We start from the raw sequence: 26,150 nt of genomic DNA, 5'->3' as shown, positions 1-26,150 counted from the left end.
TTTCACTGCTTCTAATGTGCTTCTTTTTCTGCAGTCTGCAGGCTCATGTTTCAGTGCTCCTCACGTAGCTTCAGTTTTGATCTCTGGGGCCACTTGTGCGCAGCTAGGCCCTCCAAAACCCAGAAGGTGCAGGGACATGAGACAGATGATCATCAGGCTTTGCCAGCGGCTTGCCAGGGTTCTGTGATTACAGGAGCATAGCCTCGCATCAGGGAGTGTTGGCCTGCACCACATTGCCCCACTCAGCCTGGAAGCCTCCACGCCCCTTACGGAGTCCGTATTGAGAGTGCTACTGCAGTAGATGTTTGTTTCGGTAAGCAGCGGCTGCCATGCTCAAGTGGTTGGGTCAGTAAAATGTATCCCATAGGTTGTGCTCGCTCTGTAGAGCTGAGGCCTTGCTGGTTAATTTGGGGGCACGTCTGGAGTCATTTGGGACATGACTGTGGTGTGAGCACTGTAATTCCTCCCTGCTGGAGTTTTTCCAAAGCTCAGTGCCTCAGTTAACACCAGTTTCATATGCCCTACGGCACCGCTGGTACCAATCCAGGCTGTCATTATCTTGGGATATTGAAGAGTGTGGTCTCATTTCTGGAGTATCTGACTCACATATTGGCTAGTTTCGTAGCAACTTACAAATTCTGTCGTCATGCAGGAGGCAGGGGATGAATATGCGAAGGAAGAGATTTCCTTCCTCTCTCTTGATGAGCATTTATGTGAGGCTATGGATGCCTCTATTCAGCAGGCTGAGTTGTTGGCCATGGCACCCTTAGAGAAGAAAATCGAGCTGCTGGCTCATACTCAGCAAGCCAGGACCCCATGGCAAGCCTCTAAGCGCCCTGCAGACCACGGTGTAAATCTGGATGCCTTTGTGCTCTTAAAAAAGGCCTTCCTGCAGGAAACGCCCCCAGCAGAGCCATTAGTCCTGCCACCTTCCTCTCCCCCAGCAGATGAGTTGGAAGGCAATTCGGATGGGGATCTGGACCCTTCTAGGCCCTGGCGTCCATCGATAGATGAGTCCTCCAACCCCAAGGTCCCTTCACCTGCCTCAGACTCCTTTGTGCCGTATATGCTAGACCCAGAGGAGCTCATTCATCCCAAGTCTGCTCAGTGGTCCCCCAGTGAGAAGGTGGTGTGGAGACTGCGCAGGCCGCGAGACAAGGAGGTTAGAGCCCACATGTGTGCTGAGTACTCACTTCGTTCTTGGAGGGTAAGGTGGCTTGCACCCCAGAAATAGATGAGCACATGGTCACCTTAATGAAATATATTAGGGTCCCCAAGAAGGGCATAAATCACTCCTGGCAGTCTTGTCAGGACAAGCTTTTGGATTTGACAAGGCCAGTCACGAAATTTTTGAATATGGCTGAAGAAGACAAGCAAGCGGGCGAGCCTATGTATCCTGAGGTTCTTTCTGCTTTGCCCAGAGAGCAGTCATTTTGTTGGCAGTTTGAATTGCACGCTTTCGGTGGAGAGACGGCATTCGCTCTTGATTAAAGTGGATCCGAAGCTGGGTGATCTGGCTGTTTCCAAGTCGTGCCCTTGTGCACAGGGGAGATTGTATGGGGAACCCTTCATTAAATAATTAGACAAGTTTGCGTGGCCACGTTCAGTTCTTTGAATAAGGCTCAGGCCTCCATCAAAAATATTTTTTCTTCTAAGATTTTTGCCAGGGCAGGTTGTGGTGTAAAGGTAGAGAGAAGATTGCCTCTGTTTGGATGGAGATCATGTCTGACGCATGGGTCTTGCAGAGTTTTTTTTTTTTTTTCTTCCAGGGTTTTCAACTGGAATTTGTGGGGAACCCTGTTCAAGATTGTCCTCCCCGTCTTTTGTTATTTACAGAAAGCCAGGTGGCCCTTGTAAATCAGGAGGTAGGAGAACTTTTGTAAAAGGGGAGTTTTTTTCTTCAGAGCTCCACCCTTCTATATTTGTCAGCCACATTTGTATCGTGGACACAAGAGGCAGGGCTCAACGTCCAGTCATAATTTTTAGGGAGGTCAACCAATTGTTGGTTTATCACCACTTCAGGATGTAGAGAATCCATCTACTGAGGGATCTTCTACGTCCAGGGGATTGGCTGGTCCGCTTGGACCTGAAGGGTGCGTTATCTTAACAGGTCCAGTCTTCCTGCTGCATCGCCGGATTTTACAGTTCCTCTGGAGTTAACAGGTGTTCAAGTTTCAGACTTTGCCCTTCGGCCTGTCCTCTGCCCCTTAGTGTTTTTCCAAGGTGCTGAAGCTGGTGGTGGCTTTCCATTGCTCCAGAAGCATCCGTTTGATGGTGTACCTCCATGACATTCTCCTGATGAATCTATGTCCCCGTTCTCTCTCATCCCGCCTCCAGATGGCGGTGGACTTGCTGGAACCTCTGGGCTTCATAATCAACATAAGCAAGACCCTGTTGGTTCCAACTCAACAGACAACATTTTGGGGGTTAGTGATAAATTACTGCAAGTCAAGGAATATGGCGAAGATTCGTCACAAGATCAGGAAGACGATGTCCAAGTCACACGTATCTCTCAGACAGCTAGCTCATCTGATAGGGCTGTTAGCATCCTGCATCCAGATGATTTTCCCAGGCCCCCCAAGATGCTGCAACGATTACAGGCGCAACAGCTTCAGAAAGGCGCATTGTATTGGACAAAAGTTCAGATATCTGAGGCGGCTAGGGTCGAATTGCAGTGGTGGTTGAATCACCTGGAGGCCTGGAATGGGAGAACCATCCTTAATTCTGCCCTGGATATGGCGATTGAGCCTGATGCCAGCAAATTGGGCTGGGGCCTCAACTGCGGTGGTGTGTCCACAGGAGAAAAATGGTCATCCGAAGAGCAGTCACTTCACATCAACTGCCTAGAGCTCCTGGCAGGATCTTGTGTGATCACCTGTTGGATGCAGGACAGAGTGAGTTGCTCGCTGTTGCTAAAAATGGACAACATCTCAGCGGTCCGGTATATCAATTGCCTCGGGAGTCCAAGGTTGAAGATGCTGGCAGATCTGGTGAAGAGTTCCTGTAGCCACTATCTGGAACACAACATTTCAGTGACAGCGGAATACCTCCCAAAGAAATCTTAAAAGTTAGCAATTTACATTCCCGTCATCTTCAAGATCTCAGCACGAGGCAGCTGCATCCAGAGGTATTTTGAGCTCTCAGAGGACTCTGAGGGCCATTTTCAGTGGATCTCTTTACTTCACATCTCGACCGTCAACTGGACTGGTTCTTCAGCTGGAGGCCGGATATGTTGGCAGATGTGACAGAAGAATTTCCCCCAGGTTTGGAACAAGGAAGAGGGATATGCATTTACCCCGTTTGCAATGTTAATGCGAGTGGCCATGCAAGTCAAATGGTAACAAGCGAATCTTGTGGTGATCACATCGATTTGGAGATCCCAAGTCTGGTTTCCAGTGATGATGGAACTTTCTTGGGATTTTCCAATCTGTCAACCCCACAGGCAGGATATTCTGCTAGAACCCTCATCGCCGGGTTCTGGAGGGGAATCTTACAGGTCTCGATTACAGGTCTCGAAGGAAAGTCCGTGGAAATTCGCCAGAAGCTCAAAACATTTGGTCCAAAGCCTGGGCAGATGGCACCAATGAGAGAACGGTCTGCCTGGGTAAGATGGGTGCAATGGTGTGTGCAGAGAGACACTGATCCATATTGTACTTATTGTGATTTATTTTTTTCCTTGCTGGTGAGTGGAGTTATGGCTTACAGGTGAGTAAATACTTTCCGTTCGGCTATGTTAGCAGGCCCTCTTCCAGTAAAGGGTTTTTCAGTGGAAGAGCATCCTTTGTTAAGCAAATTGATGAGGGGTGTAAGATTCAGTTACTCCTACTGTCAAGTATTCTTTTCTGTTGGATGTTAATGCAGTCCTTAATTTATATCAGTCATGGCCAAGTAATAAGTCTCTGTCCAGGAAGCAGTTATTAGCTAAGTTGGCCATGTTGCTGTGTTTGATCTCCTGCAAGAGGGTGTCAGATATCCAGACCCCAGATATTACAGGTAGGATTGTTACACCTGAAGGGGTCTTTTTCCATATTATAAGACGAGCGAAATGTGATTTGATAGTAGCTTCTAGCCCTAGGTTTGTCAGTGCCCCAAAATTGTGTGTCGTTAAATGCCTAAAAGCTTATGAAGCTTTAACATAATAGTCATGCCCAGCCGGGGAGCGACAGCTCTTGATAGCTCTATGCAAACCGTTTAAGGCAGTTTCTTCTCCCACCCTAGCCCTGCGGGCATTGATACATCTGTGTTTGGTGAACATTCAGCAAGAAGCACTGTGGCCTCCGAAAGCATTTTATCTGGGAGGTCGTCTCGAAGACAAAGTGAATGGGGCTGATTGGTCCTCAGAGTCCACCTTTAAGACATTTTATTTTAAACCAGTAGTGGATATAGCTGCCTTGGTGGTGAATAAGCTTTGAATGAGCATAATCCTCGCCTCCGGCCCTGACAGAGAATAAAAAATATCCTAGCCTTTGTACTGGAAAGTTTCAATTCTATTTAGGACACGGACGCGAAAATTATTCTCACTCCATCAGGACCGATTTCCCTCCCTGAGAGGGGTTGTACGAGAGGCAATTTATGGAGTTCTTGTAGGGATAATTATAATTCAGTTATGGTAGTAATTGATTTGTAGAATTAAACAAACGTGATTCATCTTGATAATGTATGAACTGTGGTATGTTTTTTCAGTAGTATTTGTGTTCTAGTCGAGTATGGATTGTAATTGTGAGTGGATTTCATAGGTATGGTTTTTATGTTTAGAGAATGATGTAACTAAGCAGGAGTGAGCCAAAGTTGGGAGGGCTCTCGAGGACGGATGACATTTTTCGTATGAAAAAGGGGGGGGGGGGGGGGGGGATAAACAATGATAATGGACCATATTAAATTAACTTAATGTTGATTGGTTATGATGTTTGTTAATGTTTGTTAGGAAATGTATTTTTGTTTTTAAGGCTGCTGTTTATTAAAGTGAAGAACGATGAGCATAATCCTCGCCTCTGTGTCCTTAATAGAATTGAAACTTTCCAACTTTTCCTTACGAAAGCTAGGAAATTCTATATTACGGACACCAAAATACAAACGAATGAATAGATCTTACTTAAAAATCCGCAGAAAGAAAAATCAAAAGGTCATGTGTTCTTCCAGATCTGGTGATCGGTATTAACAGCCACACTTTGAAAGTATTGGTTTCAATCAATTTTACTGTACTGAAAATGGCAGCCGATGTCTTCTGTGCAAATAAATGCCTTTTCAAGGCTAGAGTTTTCACTTGATTAGGCAACGTATTACATGTTGAGCGAAAACCCAACATTACATCTATATGTGAGAGAACACAGAGCAAACTAATTTGAAGCCTTGAAAAAGCTCTCTTTTGTTTGAAAGAAGTATTTGCTGGCAGTTTGTATCCAACGAAATGTATAGGAAGCAATACGTTTATCTGTTGCCTGTGGGTTCTAATAAATTTGATTCTACATAGCATCTCTAGGGGTACATGAGAGCAGAAGCGTCTACTACAAACTGTTATGAATTCATTAGTGTAGACGGCCCAAACGACGTGTTTGAAACAGATCAACAAAAAACATACATTTTCTGTCATTGCATGGACTACTGTGTCTGGATTGTTCTTCAATTTGTGTTAAATTTTAAAAGCACACTCGTATGTTCAATAGCTCAATGAACCCTCTTTCTTATAGGATTGGGTGGTGTGCCTGATGTTGGCACGCTTGTTTTGGGAGGGTGAGAGATCAACCACTAGCATTAAAATCTTTAATGTCGTCTACTATAATAGGGAATGGATTTGCATTTTGTTATTTCTGAATTACGTGTCAGAAACACACCTGTCGCTTCTTTCATTTTCGGTCCTTAATTATTGATGAACTACAAGCTTGTTTGGCGAACTACCCGATTGAATCAGTCAAATGCACCCAAAAATTACCTATTGTCTAGGGGTTAGTTCATTAATAATGGAAATGGACTTTCAAAGTCTTTCATGCAGAATGGGTAAAATGTTTATGAAAGCTTTAAACAAACAATTTTGAACATGTTAGCCTTGCGTATCTTTATGTGCTAAAAACAATGCCCTCATATTATTTTGCACTTGTGACTGTTTAGTATGTTTGGTTGCTCACGAACTAGCTAGCAAACCTATTCATGAAGGACAGAGTAGATTTTTATTTACATTTCTACATACATATTTCTGTTACTTTTCTCAGCGGTTCTGTTCAAGTTTATACGATTGATAATGCCACAGGAGCCATGCAGCTGTCTCACAAGTTGGAGCTAACACCAAAGCAATATCCCGGTAAGCTGCAGTTCTACAGCTGTTTTCTAATAAGTGATTATACTTAATGAAAACTAAAATGAAATTGTGTTTTATTAGGCCTTTTGAAAAATCACCAGCAGCACTAAAATGATAATTTGATTTCTGTTTTTTGCAGGTTCATTTTGTCCAAATTTCAATATTTCAGAACCCTCAGATAAATACTGGCAGGGTACCTTCCGACAAATATAAAGGGATATTGCTTATTAATACTTAGTGCTTTCTAGGCCATACCCGAGGCACGTTTGGGGATTTCATAGGCAGCAAAAAAGTATCCTCCTCATCCAAGGTAGTGTGATGTAAGAACCAAAATGAGGTAATACATTCATGTATGCCTGGTGGTTTTGTTTGGATTGGCTGACCATCAGTGCTTAATTTGTGCTTGTTGTTTCCGGTGCTGAGCGCCGGGGCTTATTCTTCCGCCTCAAGCACTTGCTGGGAGAAAAAGACACATATGGGAAAGACGGATGAAGGGAAGAACGGAAAAGCGTCACAAAGGGAGAAAGTAGAAAGCTGCAAGAGTGAGCTGAAGGGGTAGGGAGTGGCTTTGTATAGATTAAAGAGGCCCGAGATGGCTCCAGGATTACGCCGCCTCAGTATTCCATGTTCACACATTTAATTGCAGCCGCCGCGTGTTTAAGAGGCGGGCTTTGAACACCGGCACCTTTTTATTTACCAATTAAGCACTGCTGACCATGCATGCATTGGTGTGCGAGAGTGTCATCTTCAAGGAAGTAGGTAAGAATGAGTGCTGTTCTCTGACAAATGTGGCTCTCAAGGGCACTGCCTTCAAAGCAATCCTTTGTGACATCTGGTATTGGTGGCAACGAGCATGCTTTACACCTTAAAAGGGAGTGGAAGAAGTTTATCCTATTGGTACATGACTCCCACCTTGACGTCAAGGGCCATTGTGGGAACCAAGAGCTGGATGGCCACGGTATGGGTTTTGTTGGTTCATTTGTGAGCAGATTCCCAGAGACCACATTTGTTGATGATCCCATCTTCACCAGACGCAGCAATGTAGATTAAAGAGTGGAGTTGCTGGACATGGGCAGTCATTGGGCAGCACCCAGTGAGGGCTCCCAACTTCATGGGTGAGTTAGAGCGCACAGGAGAACACAAACTTCCGCACAGTAGCACACAGCCGTGGCCTCACATTTTCTTTAGATTCACTTGTATCAGTCTTACTTAATCACACAGCTGATCGCATAGCCAGAATTAAAAAAACATTTTTTCATCCTGCACACCGATGGTAGAGCACTTAGCAAACAAAAACATGTATCACATAAATAATAATTAAATAGCATCTAGCACATGCCCCTTATCCTAATTCATTTACATTCCTACTATTAAACCTCTTACAACACAATAAAGGAAACATTAAACTAGCTTACTAGCAAGTGGTTCAGGCTATAGTCTAAAAGTTGCTAAGGTGGCACAAAGAGGAAAGGGTCTTATTCCATAGTTTGCCGTCTACTACACTGAGGAGTTTCCCTCCTGGTTTTACACATTGCCATTTTGAAACAATGAGATTTGCATCCGCAGTGGGGGAATTGTTCTAGTATATTGTTGGAACTGATATTGGCTTGCTTGTCATATACAGAGGAAGTAATCCCTTCTTGTCTTTCAATACCATACACAAGACCGTAACTTTTAGGTGATCTGTGATTTGGAGTAGTTTTTACTGATAGCGATATGGTCTGCCTTAAGCGTGCCTAGTGAGTCTTGAGACAAATTTAAGTACCCTATTGAACAATATGAAAGTCGAGAAGTGCTCCTGCCTGTACCAAATGCGTATCGGCAGGTGTGCTTAAAAAGTGCTTGATCTTAGAAAGGTTACATAGATAGTAATCTGTCGTTTTGGCTACAGTAAGTATTTAAAGATCAAAAGATGAGTTAGAATCAAATGACACCTCAGATTCTTAATGACTGTAATACTTGAGGGGGGTACCCCGTTCAGAAGATGATTAAAAAGTCAGTTAGGGTAGATTGTTGTTACCAGAAAGTAGGATCCATTTTCTCGCACTTAAAAACAATGAATCAGTGTGCCCCCTGCCCCTTCAAGACATAGGCAAGTGTAAGGAGACATTTTTAGCGCCAACGTCTTGACAAAGCATAATGAAGTGAGACAGGCCCAGCATATAGGCAGAAACACATTGATGAACAAGATATATTTGTGAATATCTGTGAGAATAGAGCCGTAAGAACATAATTAATTACTTGGTTTAATCTTGTGAAAGTGGGGGTAAAATTAAGATTATCACCCATCACCAATCAATTTTAATCCAGCCCCGGCACACCTTAAAAACGAAGGCAGCAGTGCAACTGAACATAGCTAATCTAGGCCGGAAACTGAAAAGCCGAATCAAAGCCCTTCTTGGACTTGCATCCAGAATGATGATGGATCCTATTGTGAGTGCAGACCTTCATACACAATACACTTTTAAGACAGGTGCCTCATACTTTACAGAAGCACATTAGTTCTACTCATACTAAAACACATTATCAACTAATTACATCCATTCCTTCAGAAAACTAGGTATGGCAGATTGATCACATCTTTTTTGGCAGTAATGCCACTTCATGATACCACCTGTATTACTATCCATTCACACATCCCTTTTGCAACCAATCAATTGACCACATAACACACTGACACCCCCCACAGATCTACTTCTCCAGTTTTCAGAGAGGCCATCTGCCACTCCGCAGACTCCACAGTTTACCACCACACACAGTGCAAGTCACCCAATACTCCAACTGTCACTTGCAAAACAAGCACACCACCATTCAGTAAAACAGCACACTGCCTCTTGCCATTCAGTCCCGCTTCCACAAACTACAATCTCAGTAAGCCTAAGTCATTTACACTGTGCAGTGCACATCTCAGCCTCATCAGTTATCCAACATAATCAAAATAGTCTCTCACAGTCATACGCATTACACCCACACTTGTGAAACATATGTGCAGAAGGAACTCACTTATATCACTCTTACTAAATCAGATACCATTCAAACAACATTGAAAGAAAACATGCTCTTTAAAAACAAAAATCCAAAGCAATGGCTACTGCCACAAAACGTCCTTTCTCAAAGAATTTCCCAGAATTTCAACTTACTGTGGTTCAAATTGAAATGTTAGCGATGGCACAAGACAGTTTGAAGGACACAAAAGAAAGTAGTACGTGGTCGCTATCCGAAATCCCACTCTGACACAAACATGACATTTGTGACAAAGGTGGTGTTTCTTCTCTGAAGTTCTTGGAAGAAGTTTGGAAATTCTTGGAGGTAGTTTAGATAAGTGTAATCCAGCCAACCTTAAAACATAAACAAACTCGTGCACAACTCCAGCTTATGTGCACAACTCTAGCTTCATTCGAGACGAGGTTGCTGATGACTGCCTCCTCAAAGTTTATATAGTGTCCAGGAACTGTCTTGCAGTATATAATATATGCATTTTATTTTGAAATTTGCTTCAGGTACAAAGCCAGCTTCTTACAACAAGTGCTGCCCTTACGTGCAGCATTGTAAAGCTGAAGCAACTGATCATGCTCGTCAACCCCACACGTTTCCCATTGTCAAAAATACACTTAGGCTTCTGTACATCTGCTGCTTGACCTTAAGGTGACACAGTAGATGCAGGTCCCTGTAATTTTGGAACTTGATGGCTAGCAGTACTTCACAGCACTAGCTTCTTAGCGGCCAGCTGTTTGGGAAACCATTTTCTATTTGTTCTAATTGCATAGCAAGCAAGAGTGGACATAGAAAACAACTCCCTGAAAAGTGTAATTACAGTATAGAAATTATCTAGATGCAAGTGGTAACCATTGTTCAATGGAGACGCACAAGATCCCCAACAAAATTGCCTCGATACTTAGAGGCCCAGGGCAACCTGGTGGTGAATTGCGAGAGTCCTTCCCAGAGTAGACCCGTGGGTTGTAGTAACTTTCACAAAGTAGGTACAACTTCATACCATATCGGGCTCTTTTTCTTTCGGCGTACTGCTTAAACAGCATCCATTCCCTATATAACACCGAGAACTCAGCAAAACCTATGCTGTTTCGAGGTGTACAGCTTACTGGAAAGCTCCCATCAAAATTATCTTAGAACAAACTTTGAACAGGTGAACACACTATGAATGATCTCTGGGAAGAGCGTGTGCATTGTTATTGAAATGCAGCATGCACCACAGAAACAAAAACAATGTGTATTAATGGCAGCAGAGGACAATGGAGTACACCGCAGTGGGTCTTATACTCTTGTCCAATGTAAATTCTTACTCCATTAGTAAGATGTTGTGGTCAAAAAATCGATATTTCGGTCTCTTCAATTCAGACATGTATATCTGTCCATCGTGAGGACAAAGTGTCGTGATAACATCAATTATAGACCCTTAAAAGCATAATAAAATCATTACACGGAAATTGGACGTAAAAACAAAACAGCCACAAGTGGTCCCACATTATGAATCAACCACTCACAATACTGCATTACACCATTATAGTGCATGCATAACTCACTAAAACAACACAAGTGAACAAATGCTAGCAACACAATGGAAAGTGCTCACTGCTTGACTGAGAGATTAGTTTGCACCACCATCTCGCAGAGAAACCCATGAGCCACAAATAGATTAAAAAAATTAATTGGGGTGGAATTGTCTCTGTCCAAAGTACATCAAGCAACTTCAACAAAAAACTTTAGATCAGGTTGGACTCCATCCAGAGCAATTCACACTAATTGATCCTTCGCACTTACTTCAGTTCACTTCACCAGGCACAAGCCTGACAGACTGGGTACGGACTTGATGTTCCCTTACCACTGGAGATGGCAGCTCCTGCTCAACGGAAACATAGCTTGGCTTAGCAACAATAGAAGTTTCGTTGTCAGATCAGCTGAGGATTTCTCTCTGACAGAGAAATCCCTGGCACCACCATTATCACATCAAACCTCAGATTCTGTTCGTGGATCCTGATCCGGCTCCAGTTTTGAATTGAATCCTGTATTCGGCTCCAGTGCTACAGAAGCAGACATCCTAGATAAAGCCATATCTGTAAATACAAAAACTCAAAAGGAAAACAATAAATGCAGAGGAAAAGGTCCAGAATAAAAAAAACACTGTCAATCTAGTGAAGCACAGTTATTGTTTAAAGAAACAGACTTCTCCAAAGTAGTAGAAAAAAGAATGTGATTCACAGAGGATATAAAAAAGCACACAATAAATCAATAATGGAAAAAGAGCTATACAGTGTATGGAAAAAATATTCAGCGAAACTCCACTAAACAAACTACAGGGAAAGAAACCAATAACAATACAGTTAAAAATAGAAATCTCAAATTTAATTCACACAATACCTACAGAAAAAGGGTCATATCTATAAAATCCACTGTATGCCATGTGGGGAGGAAACATTTGCACATACACACAATTTGCACAACAAGAAAGTCAGTACTATGAGTAACCTTGAAGACCGTTAAGGTATGCAAACCAGCTGCACATCGGGGACTGATTTGGTCTGTCCAGACATTGCAGCATTTAGCTGTTGCTGCCACTTTAATATCGTCCATTATATATGCACCCATACATCGCCACACATCCATGTGCACACTCCATGATGTGGCCACAATTTTTTTTTTTGTACATTTTATTTTACCTTTACAACATGCCGAACGACAATCTTGTAGTGGTTAAAAAAACAATATATTTAAATGTGTGCAAAAGCGCAATTGTAAAACTGAGCACCTTAGTAGCACATTATAGCTGCTGAGCCATTCTAAAATATTTGAAAGTGTTTTTTTAACACAACGAGTGGGAGAAATTGAAGAGCAGTCAGTGGGGTTCAAGCGGTAGCAATGTTGTTGGAGTGGGCCAGAGCAGTGGCAGTGATTAGTCAGTGCGAATAGAAAAAAAACGAAAAAATTATAAAGCAGGAAAATGGCTGAAAGGGATGGGGAAGCAAATAATTAACTGGGGAAGGGGAACATGCAGAGAGGATGTTTGAAGGTGAAAGCCGCACACGTGGGAGAAAGTAAGAAAACATATGCACTCCTATGAAGCGCTGAATGAAAATAAATCAGTAGCCACCTGAGTGTGAGCAGTGGAGGATGCAAGTCATCCAATCAAAAGTACTGTAAAGAAGCTGTGCTCAAGGGAGGGAAAAATACAAGAAGGGGAAGGAAAGCCTTCAAACAAGAAGCAGGCAAATATTGACAAGCAAGCCTACCAAATGTAAGCATGGGTTGGCCCAAAGCCCACTGTAAGTATTGGTGCCAACTAAGCTAGATCTTCCCCAGCTGACTGCTAAGAGCTTTCAGTATACGGCATCTAAAGTAGGCCCCAGACCTAACGGTACAGATAGCTCATGTACTAATGCTGCATAATGCAGCGATCTGTGTGATGCTGTATCTACCTCAGCAAGGGTCTGACTCAGGTATTTTTTTTCAGTATTTTTAGGCAGTATGCACATCATTGGCATGGCATTAGTGGTCCAGTTTACATTTGTCATCAACTAGCTCTGGGGACTGTAGTCTCAATTTGATGTACTGAGTCGGTTTAGAGCAGAGAATAACGCTCACTGCCGGACGGGGCAGCTTTGTTCATCTAAGTAAGTAAACTTTATTTATACTGATTAACCTTATAGAAGAAAACTTAAAAATACAATTCATGGATAAAGCAGAGGTGGGGAGATGACGTGTTTGTGCCGTTTAGTGGGTATGGATTCTAAACAAATTAGAAGCTGTGTTAGAGTACGTAAGCGCATAACTACTGCCTGGAGGCTAGCAAGCACGTACCTTGTCTAGGGGTCTCCCAGAAACATGGTTTAAAGTGCAAGTGTACGTATTAAAATCGTTTTAGTGAGCTATTTCGTGAAGTTAAAGAAAGGCACACCATTGTTTTTTGTTCGTAAACACAACTTTGTCAGAGAGTTCCAAGGTGCCATGGTAGCCCCTGGTTTTGAGATTAGTGTATGTTCCCTGACTAGTAACCTGGCCCAGTTGGCAGGACTTTTTCTGGGAGTCCAAGGGGACCGGAGGAGTATTTAAACTACAAACATGCAAATTAGATGTTTTGAAGTGCGTAAATGATGTCTAGAGATTGTCAGGTATGTGGCTTGTCTGGGGGCCGCTCAAGGACCTGATTTAAAGTTCAAATGTCCAAGTTAAATTGTTTAACAGGCTGTTTCATGGGATTAAAAACGTCACACAGCTGATTTTGGTTCATATGTGCAACCTTGTCAGAGAACTTCAGAATGCCAGGATAGCCCATGGATTTAATGTTAGTTTCTGTTCCTCGGCTAGCAGCCTGACTTAGTTGTCACTACTTCTTTTGAGAGGTCCTGAGGGGCCAGAGTGGTTTTAAATTGCAGTCATGCAAGTTGGAATACTATTATACTAACTCGTACATAATAGAGTGCAATCCTGCCGATTTAGGTCTTATCAAGCAATCTAGTGGCGTCATAAAAATGCACAGCCAGTTGGTTCATGCACCTGCCTCTTTCAGGAGGTACCGCAGGACCAGGATAGCACAGGTTTTGATGTGAGTGACAGTCCCTCGTCTAGCAGCCTGGCCCACTTTGTCGAGATTTTGTCAAGAGAGCCCCAGAACAGCCAGGGTGACTCAAGGTTTTGATAGTGTTAATAACCAACTCCAGACTGATGACCTTTTCACTGCACCTCAATTACTTGTTTGGTTAATTTGTGTGCAAATTTATTTTAAAATTTCATAAAACAGCAGTTCAGTTTAGGGCCCTAGACAAAATGTGACAGCCTTTCTGCAGGTGCGGATCCCTTTACATTTCGCAGGGCAGATGCAGGAGAATCTCTCTGTTTGAACTGCATAAACTGCAGCTAATGACTCCGGAGTACAGCCACGCATGTTTTTCCGCTAAATATATATTTTTTTTTACTTCCCTTAGAGTGTCTGTTGTTTCTTGTTTTAGCGTTGCCCCTTTGAACCAGCCTCAATGCCCGATTTAGTTTTTACTTGGCCAGGTGACGGGCTACTGATCTCTTTTTAGGTTTTTGACAGTGTCCTGGGGGTGTTGAATAGTTTGTCCTAGATGGGCCATCCGTATTACGATTGTTGTTTGCAAGTGGATCAGTTGTGAATTTTTGCCATGTTGCTAATTGGGTTAAGTTTAGTCTTTCACACTTTTCTAGGACTGGCTTGGCGCTGTTGGCGATTTTCACTGTAGATGTTTCTGACCATTTCATTTTCTTATGGTTTATGGTGAATTGAGAGCCAAACATGAGAGGCCTACTCTTAACGATCTCTCTTCTTAGGTCTAAAATCAGCATTGGTGGGAGGTGATCGCTTTCGCAGCACTCCACAATTTGGAAAGAAGAAACAGCAGGAAATAGAGAGAGTGATAGAAAGGTGTAATTGACAATGGACTCAGAACGTGGGCCTTTGCTAGTGAGATTTGCAGGGTAGTTGTCAAGTGCTCTGCCGTTGAGTGCTCTCATCCCAAGGTACTCGATGTCTAGTACAAAATTCTCCAGCGTTCGTCCTTCCGACCCCTGAGGTTTGATACCTGGGTCCATATGTTCCAGTAGTTGTTCGGTTGTATATGAAAATCGTCATTTGCCCCAGAACTGATTAGGTTTATGTATACTTTTCTGCAGGTTTGGTACGGAGAGGGAGGTCACCACTCTCAATCATGCATGGAGCCAGATCCTGCAGTGACCTGGGGATCGCCAACACTCAAGTAGCAGTGTCTGTCCTAACCTTTCAGATGGAGTAGAGATGAGTGTACACTCCATGTTTTGCAGTTTTGTAAAAGCAAAAGAAAAACAAAAAACGAGTTACTCTTTAAGGTACTCTTTTGGGGTGGCAGTGAAGGTGGTTATTTTAACAAGTGGGACAGTGCCTTTTTCAATACACATAATGACAGTTTCTTTAAAGAAAATCTGCTGCTGTGCAACCATCTCTGTGGTGCACGTTACTGTCCTCAAGAATATGAAAGGAGGAATCGCCCCACTTTTCTTTGCTATTTAAAACTGGGTCTTGCAAGATGTACAGTTTAGTTTAGTTTAATGAATTTTAGAGCACCTGGCTACCAGAGGGGTTCCCAGTGCTGAAGGTGGACCATAAACTGAGCAAAACCTATGCTGAGAATAAAAAATGTCTTCAATTTCTTATGAAAGGAAGATTCCAGCTGTTCTTGTCTAAGTTCCAATGGAAGAGAATTCCAGAAATGTGCAGCTTTAACTGAGAAAGAGTTGCCTCCCCATGTTGCTTTCTTGAAACAGGATATGTTGACCAACGAGGCAGTGTGGGAGCTGAGTGACCTTAGAGGGACATACTGCGACATACAATGCCTGTGAAACCGCGGGCCCTTGTTGTGGAGGGCTTTATGCGTCGTGCAGATGGCCTTATGGGAAGCCAATGAAGAGAGGTCAGTGTGGGTTTGTCCAGCAGAAGTCTGGGAGTATTCACAAGCAAACGTGCACCGGCGTTTTGCACGACTTGCAATCTCCTTATCACATAGCCTGGAGAGCTAAGAAAGAGGGAATTGCCATAGTCTAGGCGGGACAGTATCAGGGCCTGAATGATAAGTCTTCTGGCCAAAAAAGGTAAGATCTTGAAGATTTTCCTCGTAGTTCTTAATAGGACGAAACAGGATGCAGCCAACTTTTTAGATTGATGGTCCATTGTGAGGCTGGGGTCTAACCAGAAACCTAAACTCTTCATGTTTTCGTTGGGAGGGGGAAGATTTTCAAAATTTTCCAGTGCTAGCGCAGGAGACTTAAGGAGAGCATGATTTCCAATTATCATTACTTCCGATTTTTCGTCATTAAGTTTAAGTTTAGAGACAGTCATCTATTTAGCTACATCCGCAAGACAGGCGGATAGATTAGATTGGGCGGTGTTTCCGGAATTCGAAAGACACACTACCAGCTGGGTATCGTCGGCATATGATATCAAAGAAAGGCCATGGGGTTCAACGGTTTTAGCTAAGGGGGACAGATAAATATTAAAAAGAATAGGGCTCAACGAGGAGCCCTGAGGGGACCCCGCAAGTGAGGGAAAATGTGTTGGAAAGGAAGGAGTGGTCAAGAACTTGAAAAGTTCTATCTTTCAAAAAGGAGGAAAACCATCTTAGTGTAGTACCTTCTAGTCCTATAGCTAAAAGTCTTTGAAGTAGTGTGTGCTCTGGTCTACTGTATCAAATGCGGCACTGAGGTCTAATAAGATGATAGCTGCATGTCCACCTTGATCTAATAATTGACAGGCATTTTCCATAACAGCTAATAAAGCTGACTCTGTACTATGCTGTGGTCTAAATCCTATTTGTGAGGGATGTAAGAGTTCATGGTCTTCAAGAAAACACATAATTTGATTTCCAATGTGTTTTTCAGCTACCTTCGCCAAAATGGGAAGGAGAGCAATAGGTCTATATTTTCTTAGAAGAGTTGGGTCAAGTTTAGTTTTTTTTTTTTTTTGTTTGTTTTTTTGTTTAATAAGGGCTTAACAACAGCATTCTTCAAGAGCTGAGTTACAAGACCAGAGGATAGGGATTGATTCAGAATATTTGTTAATATAGGTGAGATTAAGTCAGAGCTAGTATATGAGGAGGGGGCAGGATCTAAGTGTGGTCCCGATTTTATAGTGTGCAATAGTGACTAGAGCCTCTGTTATAGGTTGAAAAAATGGAAGTGAAACTGTTGCAGATTGAAGATTGTTATGTGGATACCATCAGTCTCTTGAAGGGCATCGGAAGGGGAGGTGGCATACCTCTGTGACCTCCCACACAACCCTACTAAATTCTCCTGCATTCATCTCACCCTACTTCTATGCTCTCCCTAACCCTTCCACATCCTCTTTCCCCTCCGCTCCCCTATTATTCATCTCAAGCCTTTGGATTGAGTAAATGAAGGATAAACTCCCAATTAACACTTCTGGATTTCTTTCCTCCTCCACCCCTCCATTACTCCAGTCAATCTAACTAACAAACTCTTATATCTGCAACTCAAATTAACTCATAATAATACTAAAACTGTACTCCTTATTAAATTATACTAATCATCACTAATTCTTGTTGGGTACCGGAGTAGCGTGCTACTCATCGAAAAGCGCTTCGACGCCTCGTCAGGGGTAGTAAGCGCTATATAAATACGATTACAATACAATACAATACAATAAATATCTAAAATTTTCTTTTAGAAATAGCCTGCCAGATTGGTACTATGGGTGACAGAGGCCTCTATAGGGGTGTCAGTTGAGGGGACCAGGGTAAGTTCTTTAAAGATCATAAAGATCTCTTTAGGGGAATTTGCAGACTGTTCAATTTTAGATGTATAGGAATGCTGCTTGAGCTAGTTTGATTTCTGCATGAAATGTTCTGATCGCCTCCCTATATTGTGATTTAGAGGTGATGTCATAGTCCTTTCTTCAGCTTCTTTCGAGTTGCTTGCACGTTTTTTTATGTGGAAGCAATTGAGGTGTGAACCATGGTTTGGCCTTATGATTGGTCCTTCTGATAATAGTTTCAGTTGGTTATGGTGTCTAAAGAAGTAGAAATCCACTTATTAAAGTTTTCTATTGGACACATACCAAACTCCTCATAGATCGGGAGAAAGAGATGTAGTGTCAGTGGCGTCGGCCGCTGTGGTATTTATTACCCCACTGAGCTATCTTACATGTCACCATTGTAATTAAGAAGTGAAAAGAAACGATGTTTACGGTCGAGTAAAAGTATTTCATTATCCGCCTAAAATAAGGAACAATATAAAGAATACTGTATGATCTAGGGGATTTGGCGAGGTGGTTCCTACTGTAATCACCTGCTTTTGAGCTGCTGGTTTCATCTGACAGCCTCCTCGAAATGCTGTGAGGCTAAAATGCTGTAGCGCTCTTCAAATGAATTCGGTTAATTAAAAATCTACTTGGAAAAGCGGATAGTTTTTGTCTTATTTTTAGCGCCGAGTTGCTTTAAGGCGCGGAGATCTTGTTCATACGTAACGTGACTTAAATGCCAAGAAGTTACTTTTTGCTCCCTGTGCCCAAACTGCATGTATGCCAAAATTAGGGAACTCCGATATAAATAAGTATGAAAGTAAATTTAAGAAAGTAAAACTCGTTAATCCTGGAATTATACCGCCAGTTCTATATGCCCTTGCACTGTGCCTGCAGACGATTGTGGCCGAAATGTGCGTAGCAGGGGTGCAAGCGTTGCCACGCGTCAAAGTAAGCGCAGTAGAAACGCAGTATCGACATAGAAGTCTGAGTGCTGGTAAAGTATGGAATCTCTTCGCGAGCCCCCAGTACAATCTGTATATATAGGGCGGCTGGCCAGTCACAGTCCTTCAGGAAGGCTCGGAGTATCACCATAAATTCCGAGGGACCTCGCAAAAAGATGCAAAGAAAGGATAAGTTACTTACCTGTAAATCCTAGTTCTCTTCCAGGGGTATCCTCATCAAAGTCATAAACATTGAATATTCCCGCCCTTGTGCGGGGACCCCGGAGCATATATAAAATATATACACATTATACATGTGTAACAAACAGTCATGCAGGCTATCATGTTAAAAACAGGCTAAAATGCTTTATTTCTATGAAGTTTTTTTTTTTTTTTTTTCAAATACTACAATAGAGCATAAATAAGTACCCAAGCTCCTATAACTAGGCTTGGGGAAGTAAGCAGTAGCAAACTCTAGTGAAAAAATAGAGAAAACTGCATTGAAAAACAATGAAGCATTCTTAGCCAATGGGCTGCATGTAGGTTAACACAGGAGAACCATAAAAACTTTGGCACTGTGCCTTTAAGACCCTGAGCACCTCCAGTATCCCACCATGCCTCAGGGGTGAAGGAAAGGTGACAGTTGGTTCACAGTTAGGTCAGTTCTTTTTACGGTGACAATTTGTATAATTGAATCAAAATACTGTCTGTCCTGCACTTCCAGTAGACGTGTGTCCGGGGAGGAGGGTGGGTTGTTTATGACTTTGATGAGGATACCCCTGGAAGAGAACTAGGATTTACAGGTAAGTAACTTATCCTTCTCTTCCAGGGGATCCTCATCAATAGTCATAAACATTGAATAGATTAGCAAGCCCATCCCTAAACCCAGCGGACTGTCCGATAGAAGTGCAGGAATAGACATGTCTTACGCAAATAAATTCCTTAGAGAGGCCTGCCCCACTTGGGCATCCGCTCTTGCATCTGAGTCTAAACAATAATGTCTTGTAAAAGTATGGACAGACTTCCATGTAGCAGCCTTACAAATCTCAGATATAGGAACATTGTTAAGGAGAGCAGCAGTAGCCGCTTTTCCCCTTGTGGAATGCGCTCTAGGCCGCGCTAGCAATTGTCTATTAGCTAGCTGGTAAGTATTAACAATACAAGAGACTATCCATCTTGATATTGTTCGCTTAGATGCTGCTTCTCCTGTCCTTAAATGACCATAGTTCACAAACAAGCGGTTAGAGTGTCTAATCGATTTTGTCTTGTCCAGATAAAATTTCAGCACTCTTTTCAAGTCTAATGAGTGCAATACTTTCTCAGCCGGAGTTTCCGGATTGGGAAAGAACGTCGGTAAAGTTATGGTCTGATTAATATGGAATTCTGACACCACCTTCGGAAGGAAAGATGGGTGAGTTCGTAGAACTACTCTATTGTCATGAAAAACCGTGTACGGTTCTTTTGCAGACAAGGCCTGGATCTCACTGACCCTCCTCGCTGAAGTAATGGCCACCAGAAAAGCCGTTTTCCACGTAAGGTGTTGTAAGGAGGCCTTATGGATAGGCTCGAAAGGAGGGCCCATTAGTTTTGCTAGGACTATGTTCAGTTCCCACGGAGGAGAAGGCCTCCGAATTGGCGGAAAAACTTTCTTCAAACCTTCTAAGAAATCCTTGACTACAGGTTTCGAAAAGAAGGATTCCTGAGAAGGTGACTTGCGATAGGCAGTAATAGCAGACAAATGTACCTTAATAGATGATACCTGCAGACCGGATTTCGCTAGGTGAAGCAAATAGGACAGTATGACGTCCTCCTGCGCCCGTATGGGATTATGGCCTTGCTGACAGCACCATATGTAGAATCTCTTCCACTTAAAAGCGTAGGAACGCCGCGTGGAAGGCCGTTTGGACTCTTTCAAGATGTTCATGCACTCCTGCGAGAGTCCTAGGTGCCCATACTGCAGGAATTCAGGAACCATGCTGTTAAGCTCAGAGAGGGTAGGTTGGGATGCAGAATCCTGCCCTCCATTCTGCTCAGAAGATCCGGTCTGCACGGCAGCCTCCTGTGAGGTTTTTCCGACAGGTTGAGGAGATCCGTGTACCAGAATTGTCGAGGCCATTGTGGCGCTATAAGAATCATTCTGGTCCTGGATCCGTAAAGTTTGCTGATCACTGCCGGAATGAGGGGAATCGGAGGAAAAGCGTAAAGAAATGTCCCTGACCAGTCGATCAACAGGGCATTCCCTCGAGATCCTGGACGGTAGAACCTGGATGCGAAGTCTGGGCATTTCCTGTTTACATCGTCTGCGAAGAGGTCCAGTTGAGGCCGACCCCATTGCGCGAAGATGTATTCTGCGACTTCGTCGTGCAGGACCCAATCGTGAACGTCCTCCAGGTGTCTGCTTAGAAAGTCTGCTTCTACGTTCTGCTGACCTGGCAGGTGAACTGCTGTGATTGACATTCCTCTGGCCAGGAGCCAATGCCATATCGCTTGGGACTCTCGTGAAAGGGGTAGGGATCTCGTTCCCCCTTGTTTGTTCAAGTAATACATCGTGGTTGTATTGTCCGTCTGTATCAATAGAGTTTTCCCCTGAATTAGCGGTGTGAAAGACTTGAGAGCCAGATGTACCGCTCTGAGTTCTAGCAGATTGATGTGGTACTGCTTCTCCTTGTCTGACCACAGACCCTGCGCTTGAAAAGGACCCAGATGAGCCCCCCATCCCTGAAGAGACGCATCCGTTACCAGAGTGTCGGATGGAAGTACCTGGTGAAACGGAGCGCCCACTGACAGGTGAGGTCTGTGCATCCACCATCTCAATGACTGCAGTGCTACCTCCGGTAGCCGCATTGTGTCTTCCCAGCGACCTGTTCTTTGGCTCCAATTGGCCTCCAATGCCTCTTGGAGGGGTCTCATGTGGAGTCTGGCATTTGGGACAATAAAGTTGCACGATGCCATGGAGCCCAGTAGTGATGTCACCTGACGTGCCGTAGGTGCGCTGGCTCTCAACAGGTCCTGGCACTTCATGTTTATTGAGGACAGTCGTTCCTCCGAAGGATACACTTTTTGTAGTTCTGTGTTTATGATAGCTCCTAGGTAGTGAAGACTCTGCGTTGGAGTCAAGGTTGACTTCTGGTAATTGACCTGAAGACCTAGAGCTTCGCAAACTCCTAGTACAATGTCCCGATGGCTTCTCGCCTGCTCCGGAGAAGAAGCCTTTAGTAGCCAGTCGTCTAGGTATGGATATATGTATATCCTTTGTCTTCGTAGATGCGCCGCCACCACTGCCATACATTTCGAGAAAACTCTTGGAGCAGATTTCAGGCCAAAGGGTAGAACCCTGAACTGGTAATGCTGTAACGCTACTCGAAAGCGCAGGAATTTTCGATGCTTTGGAGCTATTGGGATGTGGAAATACGCATCCTGCAGGTCGATGGAGCACATCCAGTCTCCCTGATGCAGTTGAGGGAAAATTTGGTGAAGCGCTAGCATTCTGAACTTCTGCTTTCTTATGTATTTGTTCAGCAGTCTTAGATCCAGGATTGGCCTGAAAACGCCCTCTTGACCCTTCTTTGCTACTAGAAAGTAACGGGAGTAGACCCCCTTTCCTCTGTGGGCAGGTGGAACCCTTTCTATGGCATTCTTTCTTAGGAGGGCGAGAGCCTCCTTGCGTAGCAAGGTGAGATGAGCCGGATTGTGTTTGGTTGGTGGCAAGTGTGGTGGAGGCTGCTTGAAAAGGAGAGAATAGCCATGTTCGACAATATTGAGCACCCATTTGTCTCTTGTGATAGAGTGCCACTCGTGAAGATGAGCAATAATACTTCCCCCCACCGGAGTGGTGTACAGTGTCGAGGGAAGCGAGACTTCATTGCTTAGTGGGTGCTTTTGGAGTGGACTGTTGAGGTCTACTTGACCCTCGCTCCCTTGTGTTTCTTCGCTGAAACAGAGGGCATCCCTGTCGTTGCTGAGACCTTTGCGACCAATGAGGGGTTTGAACCCTCTGTTGGAAAGGGCGTCTATCGTACGGTCTGTACCTCCGCCTGAAATCTTTCCTTCTTTCGAGGCCTACCGCCTTCATGGTATCCACCTCGGTCTTCATGCGGGCCAACTCTTCGTCTGCATGGGCACCGAATAGAGAATTCCCGGCAAATGGGAGATTCAGGATACGTTGTTGTGCCTCCTGTTTCAAGCCAGTGAGCCTCAGCCAGGAAGATCTCCTCACACAGATACCATGTGCGTACCCATGAGCCGCCAAATCCGCCCCATCCGCTGCCGCGCTGATAACTTGGTTAGATACCAGGCATCCTTCCTGTAGAATCTCTTGGAAATCTTGCCTGTCTTCTCTGGGCAGTTTTTCTGTAAATCTACTGAGGGAATCCCACAGAGAACGATCGTACCTGCCCAGGAGCGCAGACGCACTAGAGACCTTCATTGCTGAAGCCGCTGTCCCGCACATCTTTCTTCCCAGAGAGTCTAAATGCCTGCTCTCTTTATCCGGGGGTACCGTGGATGAAGATGCCACCGAGTGGGTCTTTCGGGCGGCAGCTATGATCACTGAGTCTGGTGGCGGATCCTTCCTAAGGAATAAAGGGTCTTGCTCTGGAGCCTTGTACTTTTTAAGAATCCGAGCCGGGGCAGACTTAAGCGAGGCTGGGGCCAGAAAAGTGTCCATGGTCGGCTGCAACAAACCAGGCACTAGAGGCAGCAACTTTTTCGACGCTGATCTCTGTTGTAGCGTCTCAAAGATGATTGATGAGGAGGTAGACGGTTCTGGAACCTCTATATTGAGTTTCTGCGCTCCTCTTAGCAACACCTCGTTGAAAGTGGTTATGTCATCCACTGGTGAGACTCTAGCAGGTGGTGAATCTGTAAGAGTAGGTGAGTAACGCCCGACAGAAGAACCTGATGAAGACCAAGAGGGTGATCTTCTTGAGCGCGACCTGGATCTCCGTTGAGAGCGAGATCTGCTGCGGGACGCTGTAGCCGAGCGCCTAGGCCTCGCGGTCGGCTGTCGAGGAGCAGAACGAGCCCGTTCTGCCCCGGCTGTCGGCGATGGCGTTCTTGGCGGGGAGGCAGTGGGTGAATACATTCGCGAATATTGCGAATCTGGGGAGGCCGCTGGTCTGTTGAGGCTCTCCAGCCATCTCGGAGATAGGTTGATGGGCGAGACATGCCCAGGAGATGCTCTTGACCGAGAAGAGTCGCTCGGTATGGAGACCACTGGAGACTGAGCCTTGTCTGGCGAGGGGCGATGTTCTGCTCCCTGTTGGACAGGTAAAACCTGCGTCGACGTCGATGGCTGTTTCGACGTCGAAGGACGCCCAGTCGGTTGGTCCTGCCTCGACGTTGATTGCCTCGACGTTGAGTGCCTTGACGTCGAACGGCGTTCCTTGGACCTCGACCTGCTCGCCGTCGTGTGCCTCGACGTGGAGCGATGGGAGGTTGACGGCGGATGTTTCTCGTGCCGTCGTGGAGATCTCGACGTCGTGTGTCCTGACGTCGGGGGCGCACAGCCTTTGGCGGCGACCGGACATGCCGGCGATGGCTCGACGTCGATCGGCGGGCTGCCGTCGGCGGAGACCTGCCCCTGCTCTGATGTTCTCTCGACGCCGTTCCCTTCGACGTCGGGTGTGTCGCCGTCGACGGCGATCTATGCCGGTGGGACGGTGGTAGCGACGACGTCGACGGTGAACAAACAGGTATTTTCCTACCTGTCGACGTCGACCGGGCCATTCTCTCCTGAGAATGGCCTTCTGGATGCCTGGAGAGTGAGGAGGACGATGTTCTTTTCCTCTCCTGAAGCCCATGAAGTCGGATCTTCTCTCTGTCTTTCAGAGTCCTCCTAGACATGTTCTTACAGTACTTACAAGTGTCAGGGCAGTGACTCTGAGGCAGGCACACTATGCACAGAGAGTGGGGATCTGACTGGGCCTTCTTCTTCCCACAAGCAGGGCATTTGACAAAAAGAGAAGGCATTTTTCTGTCAGAAAAAACCTTCCTAGCTCAGACAAAGATGTTACTTGTCGAGTGAAAAGTGAAAAAACGCTTTTTTAAAGAATTTTTCTGAGGAAAACTCAGAAAAACTGAGAGCTCAATGCTCCAGGATCCTCTCAGAAGAAGCCGGAAAAAAGAACTGACCTAACTGTGAACCAACTGTCACCTTTCCTTCACCCCTGAGGCATGGTGGGATACTGGAGGTGCTCAGGGTCTTAAAGGCACAGTGCCAAAGTTTTTATGGTTCTCCTGTGTTAACCTACATGCAGCCTATTGGCTAAGAATGCTTCATTGTTTTTCAATGCAGTTTTCTCTATTTTTTCACTAGAGTTTGCTACTGCTTACTTCCCCAAGCCTAGTTATAGGAGCTTGGGTACTTATTTATGCTCTATTGTAGTATTTGAAAAAAAAAAAAAAAAAAAAAAAACTTCATAGAAATAAAGCATTTTAGCCTGTTTTTAACATGATAGCCTGCATGACTGTTTGTTACACATGTATAATGTGTATATATTTTATATATGCTCCGGGGTCCCCGCACAAGGGCGGGAATATTCAATGTTTATGACTATTGATGAGGATCCCCTGGAAGAGAAGTAGTTTTTCGCGAGAAACTGAAAAGGAATTATACTCGCACGTCTTCTTGAAGCCTTTGTTATAGCCTAAAACTCTTGAAATTTGTGTGCGTTAAAGTGTAGAAATCTCGGTGTCTATTCTGGGAGCTACGAAAGACAAAATTAATCGTTTTGACTTTAGATGGACAACTCGACTGCAAAAGCAATAAAAGCTTCTGGAAGAAGGATAGGTAAACTTCTATTCCACGCTGACCTTTTTCTTTCCATTTATTATGTAAACGGCTTAACATTAAACGTAATAAATAATTTACCCTCAACTTGAGGACTGTCTTGAATGGAGTGGGCTGCCATCGAGGACACTTCACAGCATCCCAGGCTGCAAACGGTGCCCAGTACTGCGTGTAAATGCCACGGGGGTGTAGTTAGTGTTGTTTTTGTCAACATGGAAATCTCAGCATGTTCGTGTAAAACAAGTAGACTAAACGTTTAACCAGCTGTTTTTTCCAATTTCTTTTGGACAAATAGTAATTTATCAGGTTGCTTCTCGTTTTTATAGATATTTGGAACAAAACTGGAGCTGTAAAACTGATCAGATGGTCGCCTGATTGTAGTGTTGTGATGGTGACGTGGGAATGCGGTGGCCTTTCCTTATGGAGTGTTTTTGGGGCACATCTTCTGTGTACTCTGGGTGGAGACTTTGCGTGAGTATATTTAATTTGCAATTGTACTATGAAACAAGACTCCTTTCTTAAATGTTTTCATGTAATTGATTTTTTGCTCCATCAATATTGGGATTGTTCTGTGGCATAATACAAAAACATTAACTGGAAATAAATTCAAATCCTAGGAGCTGAGTGAAGTTACTAAAGTGTTCTATGCTGAGATATTTATTTTTGATTTTTTAAGTTTTGCTATTGCCCACATCAGTCTAAGGTGGTAATGGATCATTTCGTGTGTATGTTGGGTGCGCAGTAGTAGGCAGAAGAAATACAGATTCAGGTTTTTACAGCTAGTAATATAATTAAGCTGTTTCCGTCTCCATGTAGAACAGATGGATTTCCAGTGCTATTCTAAATCTCAAATTCAGTTTTCGT

The 26,150-nt window shown here is 44.1% G+C and overlaps 1 protein-coding gene across 2 annotated transcripts in view; it reads left to right on the top strand.

Annotated features, from left to right (window-relative positions):
- The window catches only part of RIC1 (RIC1 homolog, RAB6A GEF complex partner 1), a 673,031-nt gene that overhangs the window by 294,506 nt on the left and 352,375 nt on the right, over positions 1-26,150 (top strand). For both annotated transcript variants that reach the window (XM_069240247.1, XM_069240239.1), the window contains exons 8-9: positions 6,207-6,295; positions 25,613-25,757. In XM_069240247.1, the coding sequence (XP_069096348.1) occupies positions 6,207-6,295; positions 25,613-25,757 (234 nt within the window). The remainder of the gene's footprint in view (positions 1-6,206; positions 6,296-25,612; positions 25,758-26,150) is intronic.

This window comes from Pleurodeles waltl, chromosome 1_2 (genome assembly GCF_031143425.1).
Source record: "Pleurodeles waltl isolate 20211129_DDA chromosome 1_2, aPleWal1.hap1.20221129, whole genome shotgun sequence".
Classification (NCBI taxonomy): Eukaryota; Metazoa; Chordata; class Amphibia; order Caudata; family Salamandridae; genus Pleurodeles; species Pleurodeles waltl.
This window is presented reverse-complemented; position numbering and strand designations above follow the sequence as displayed.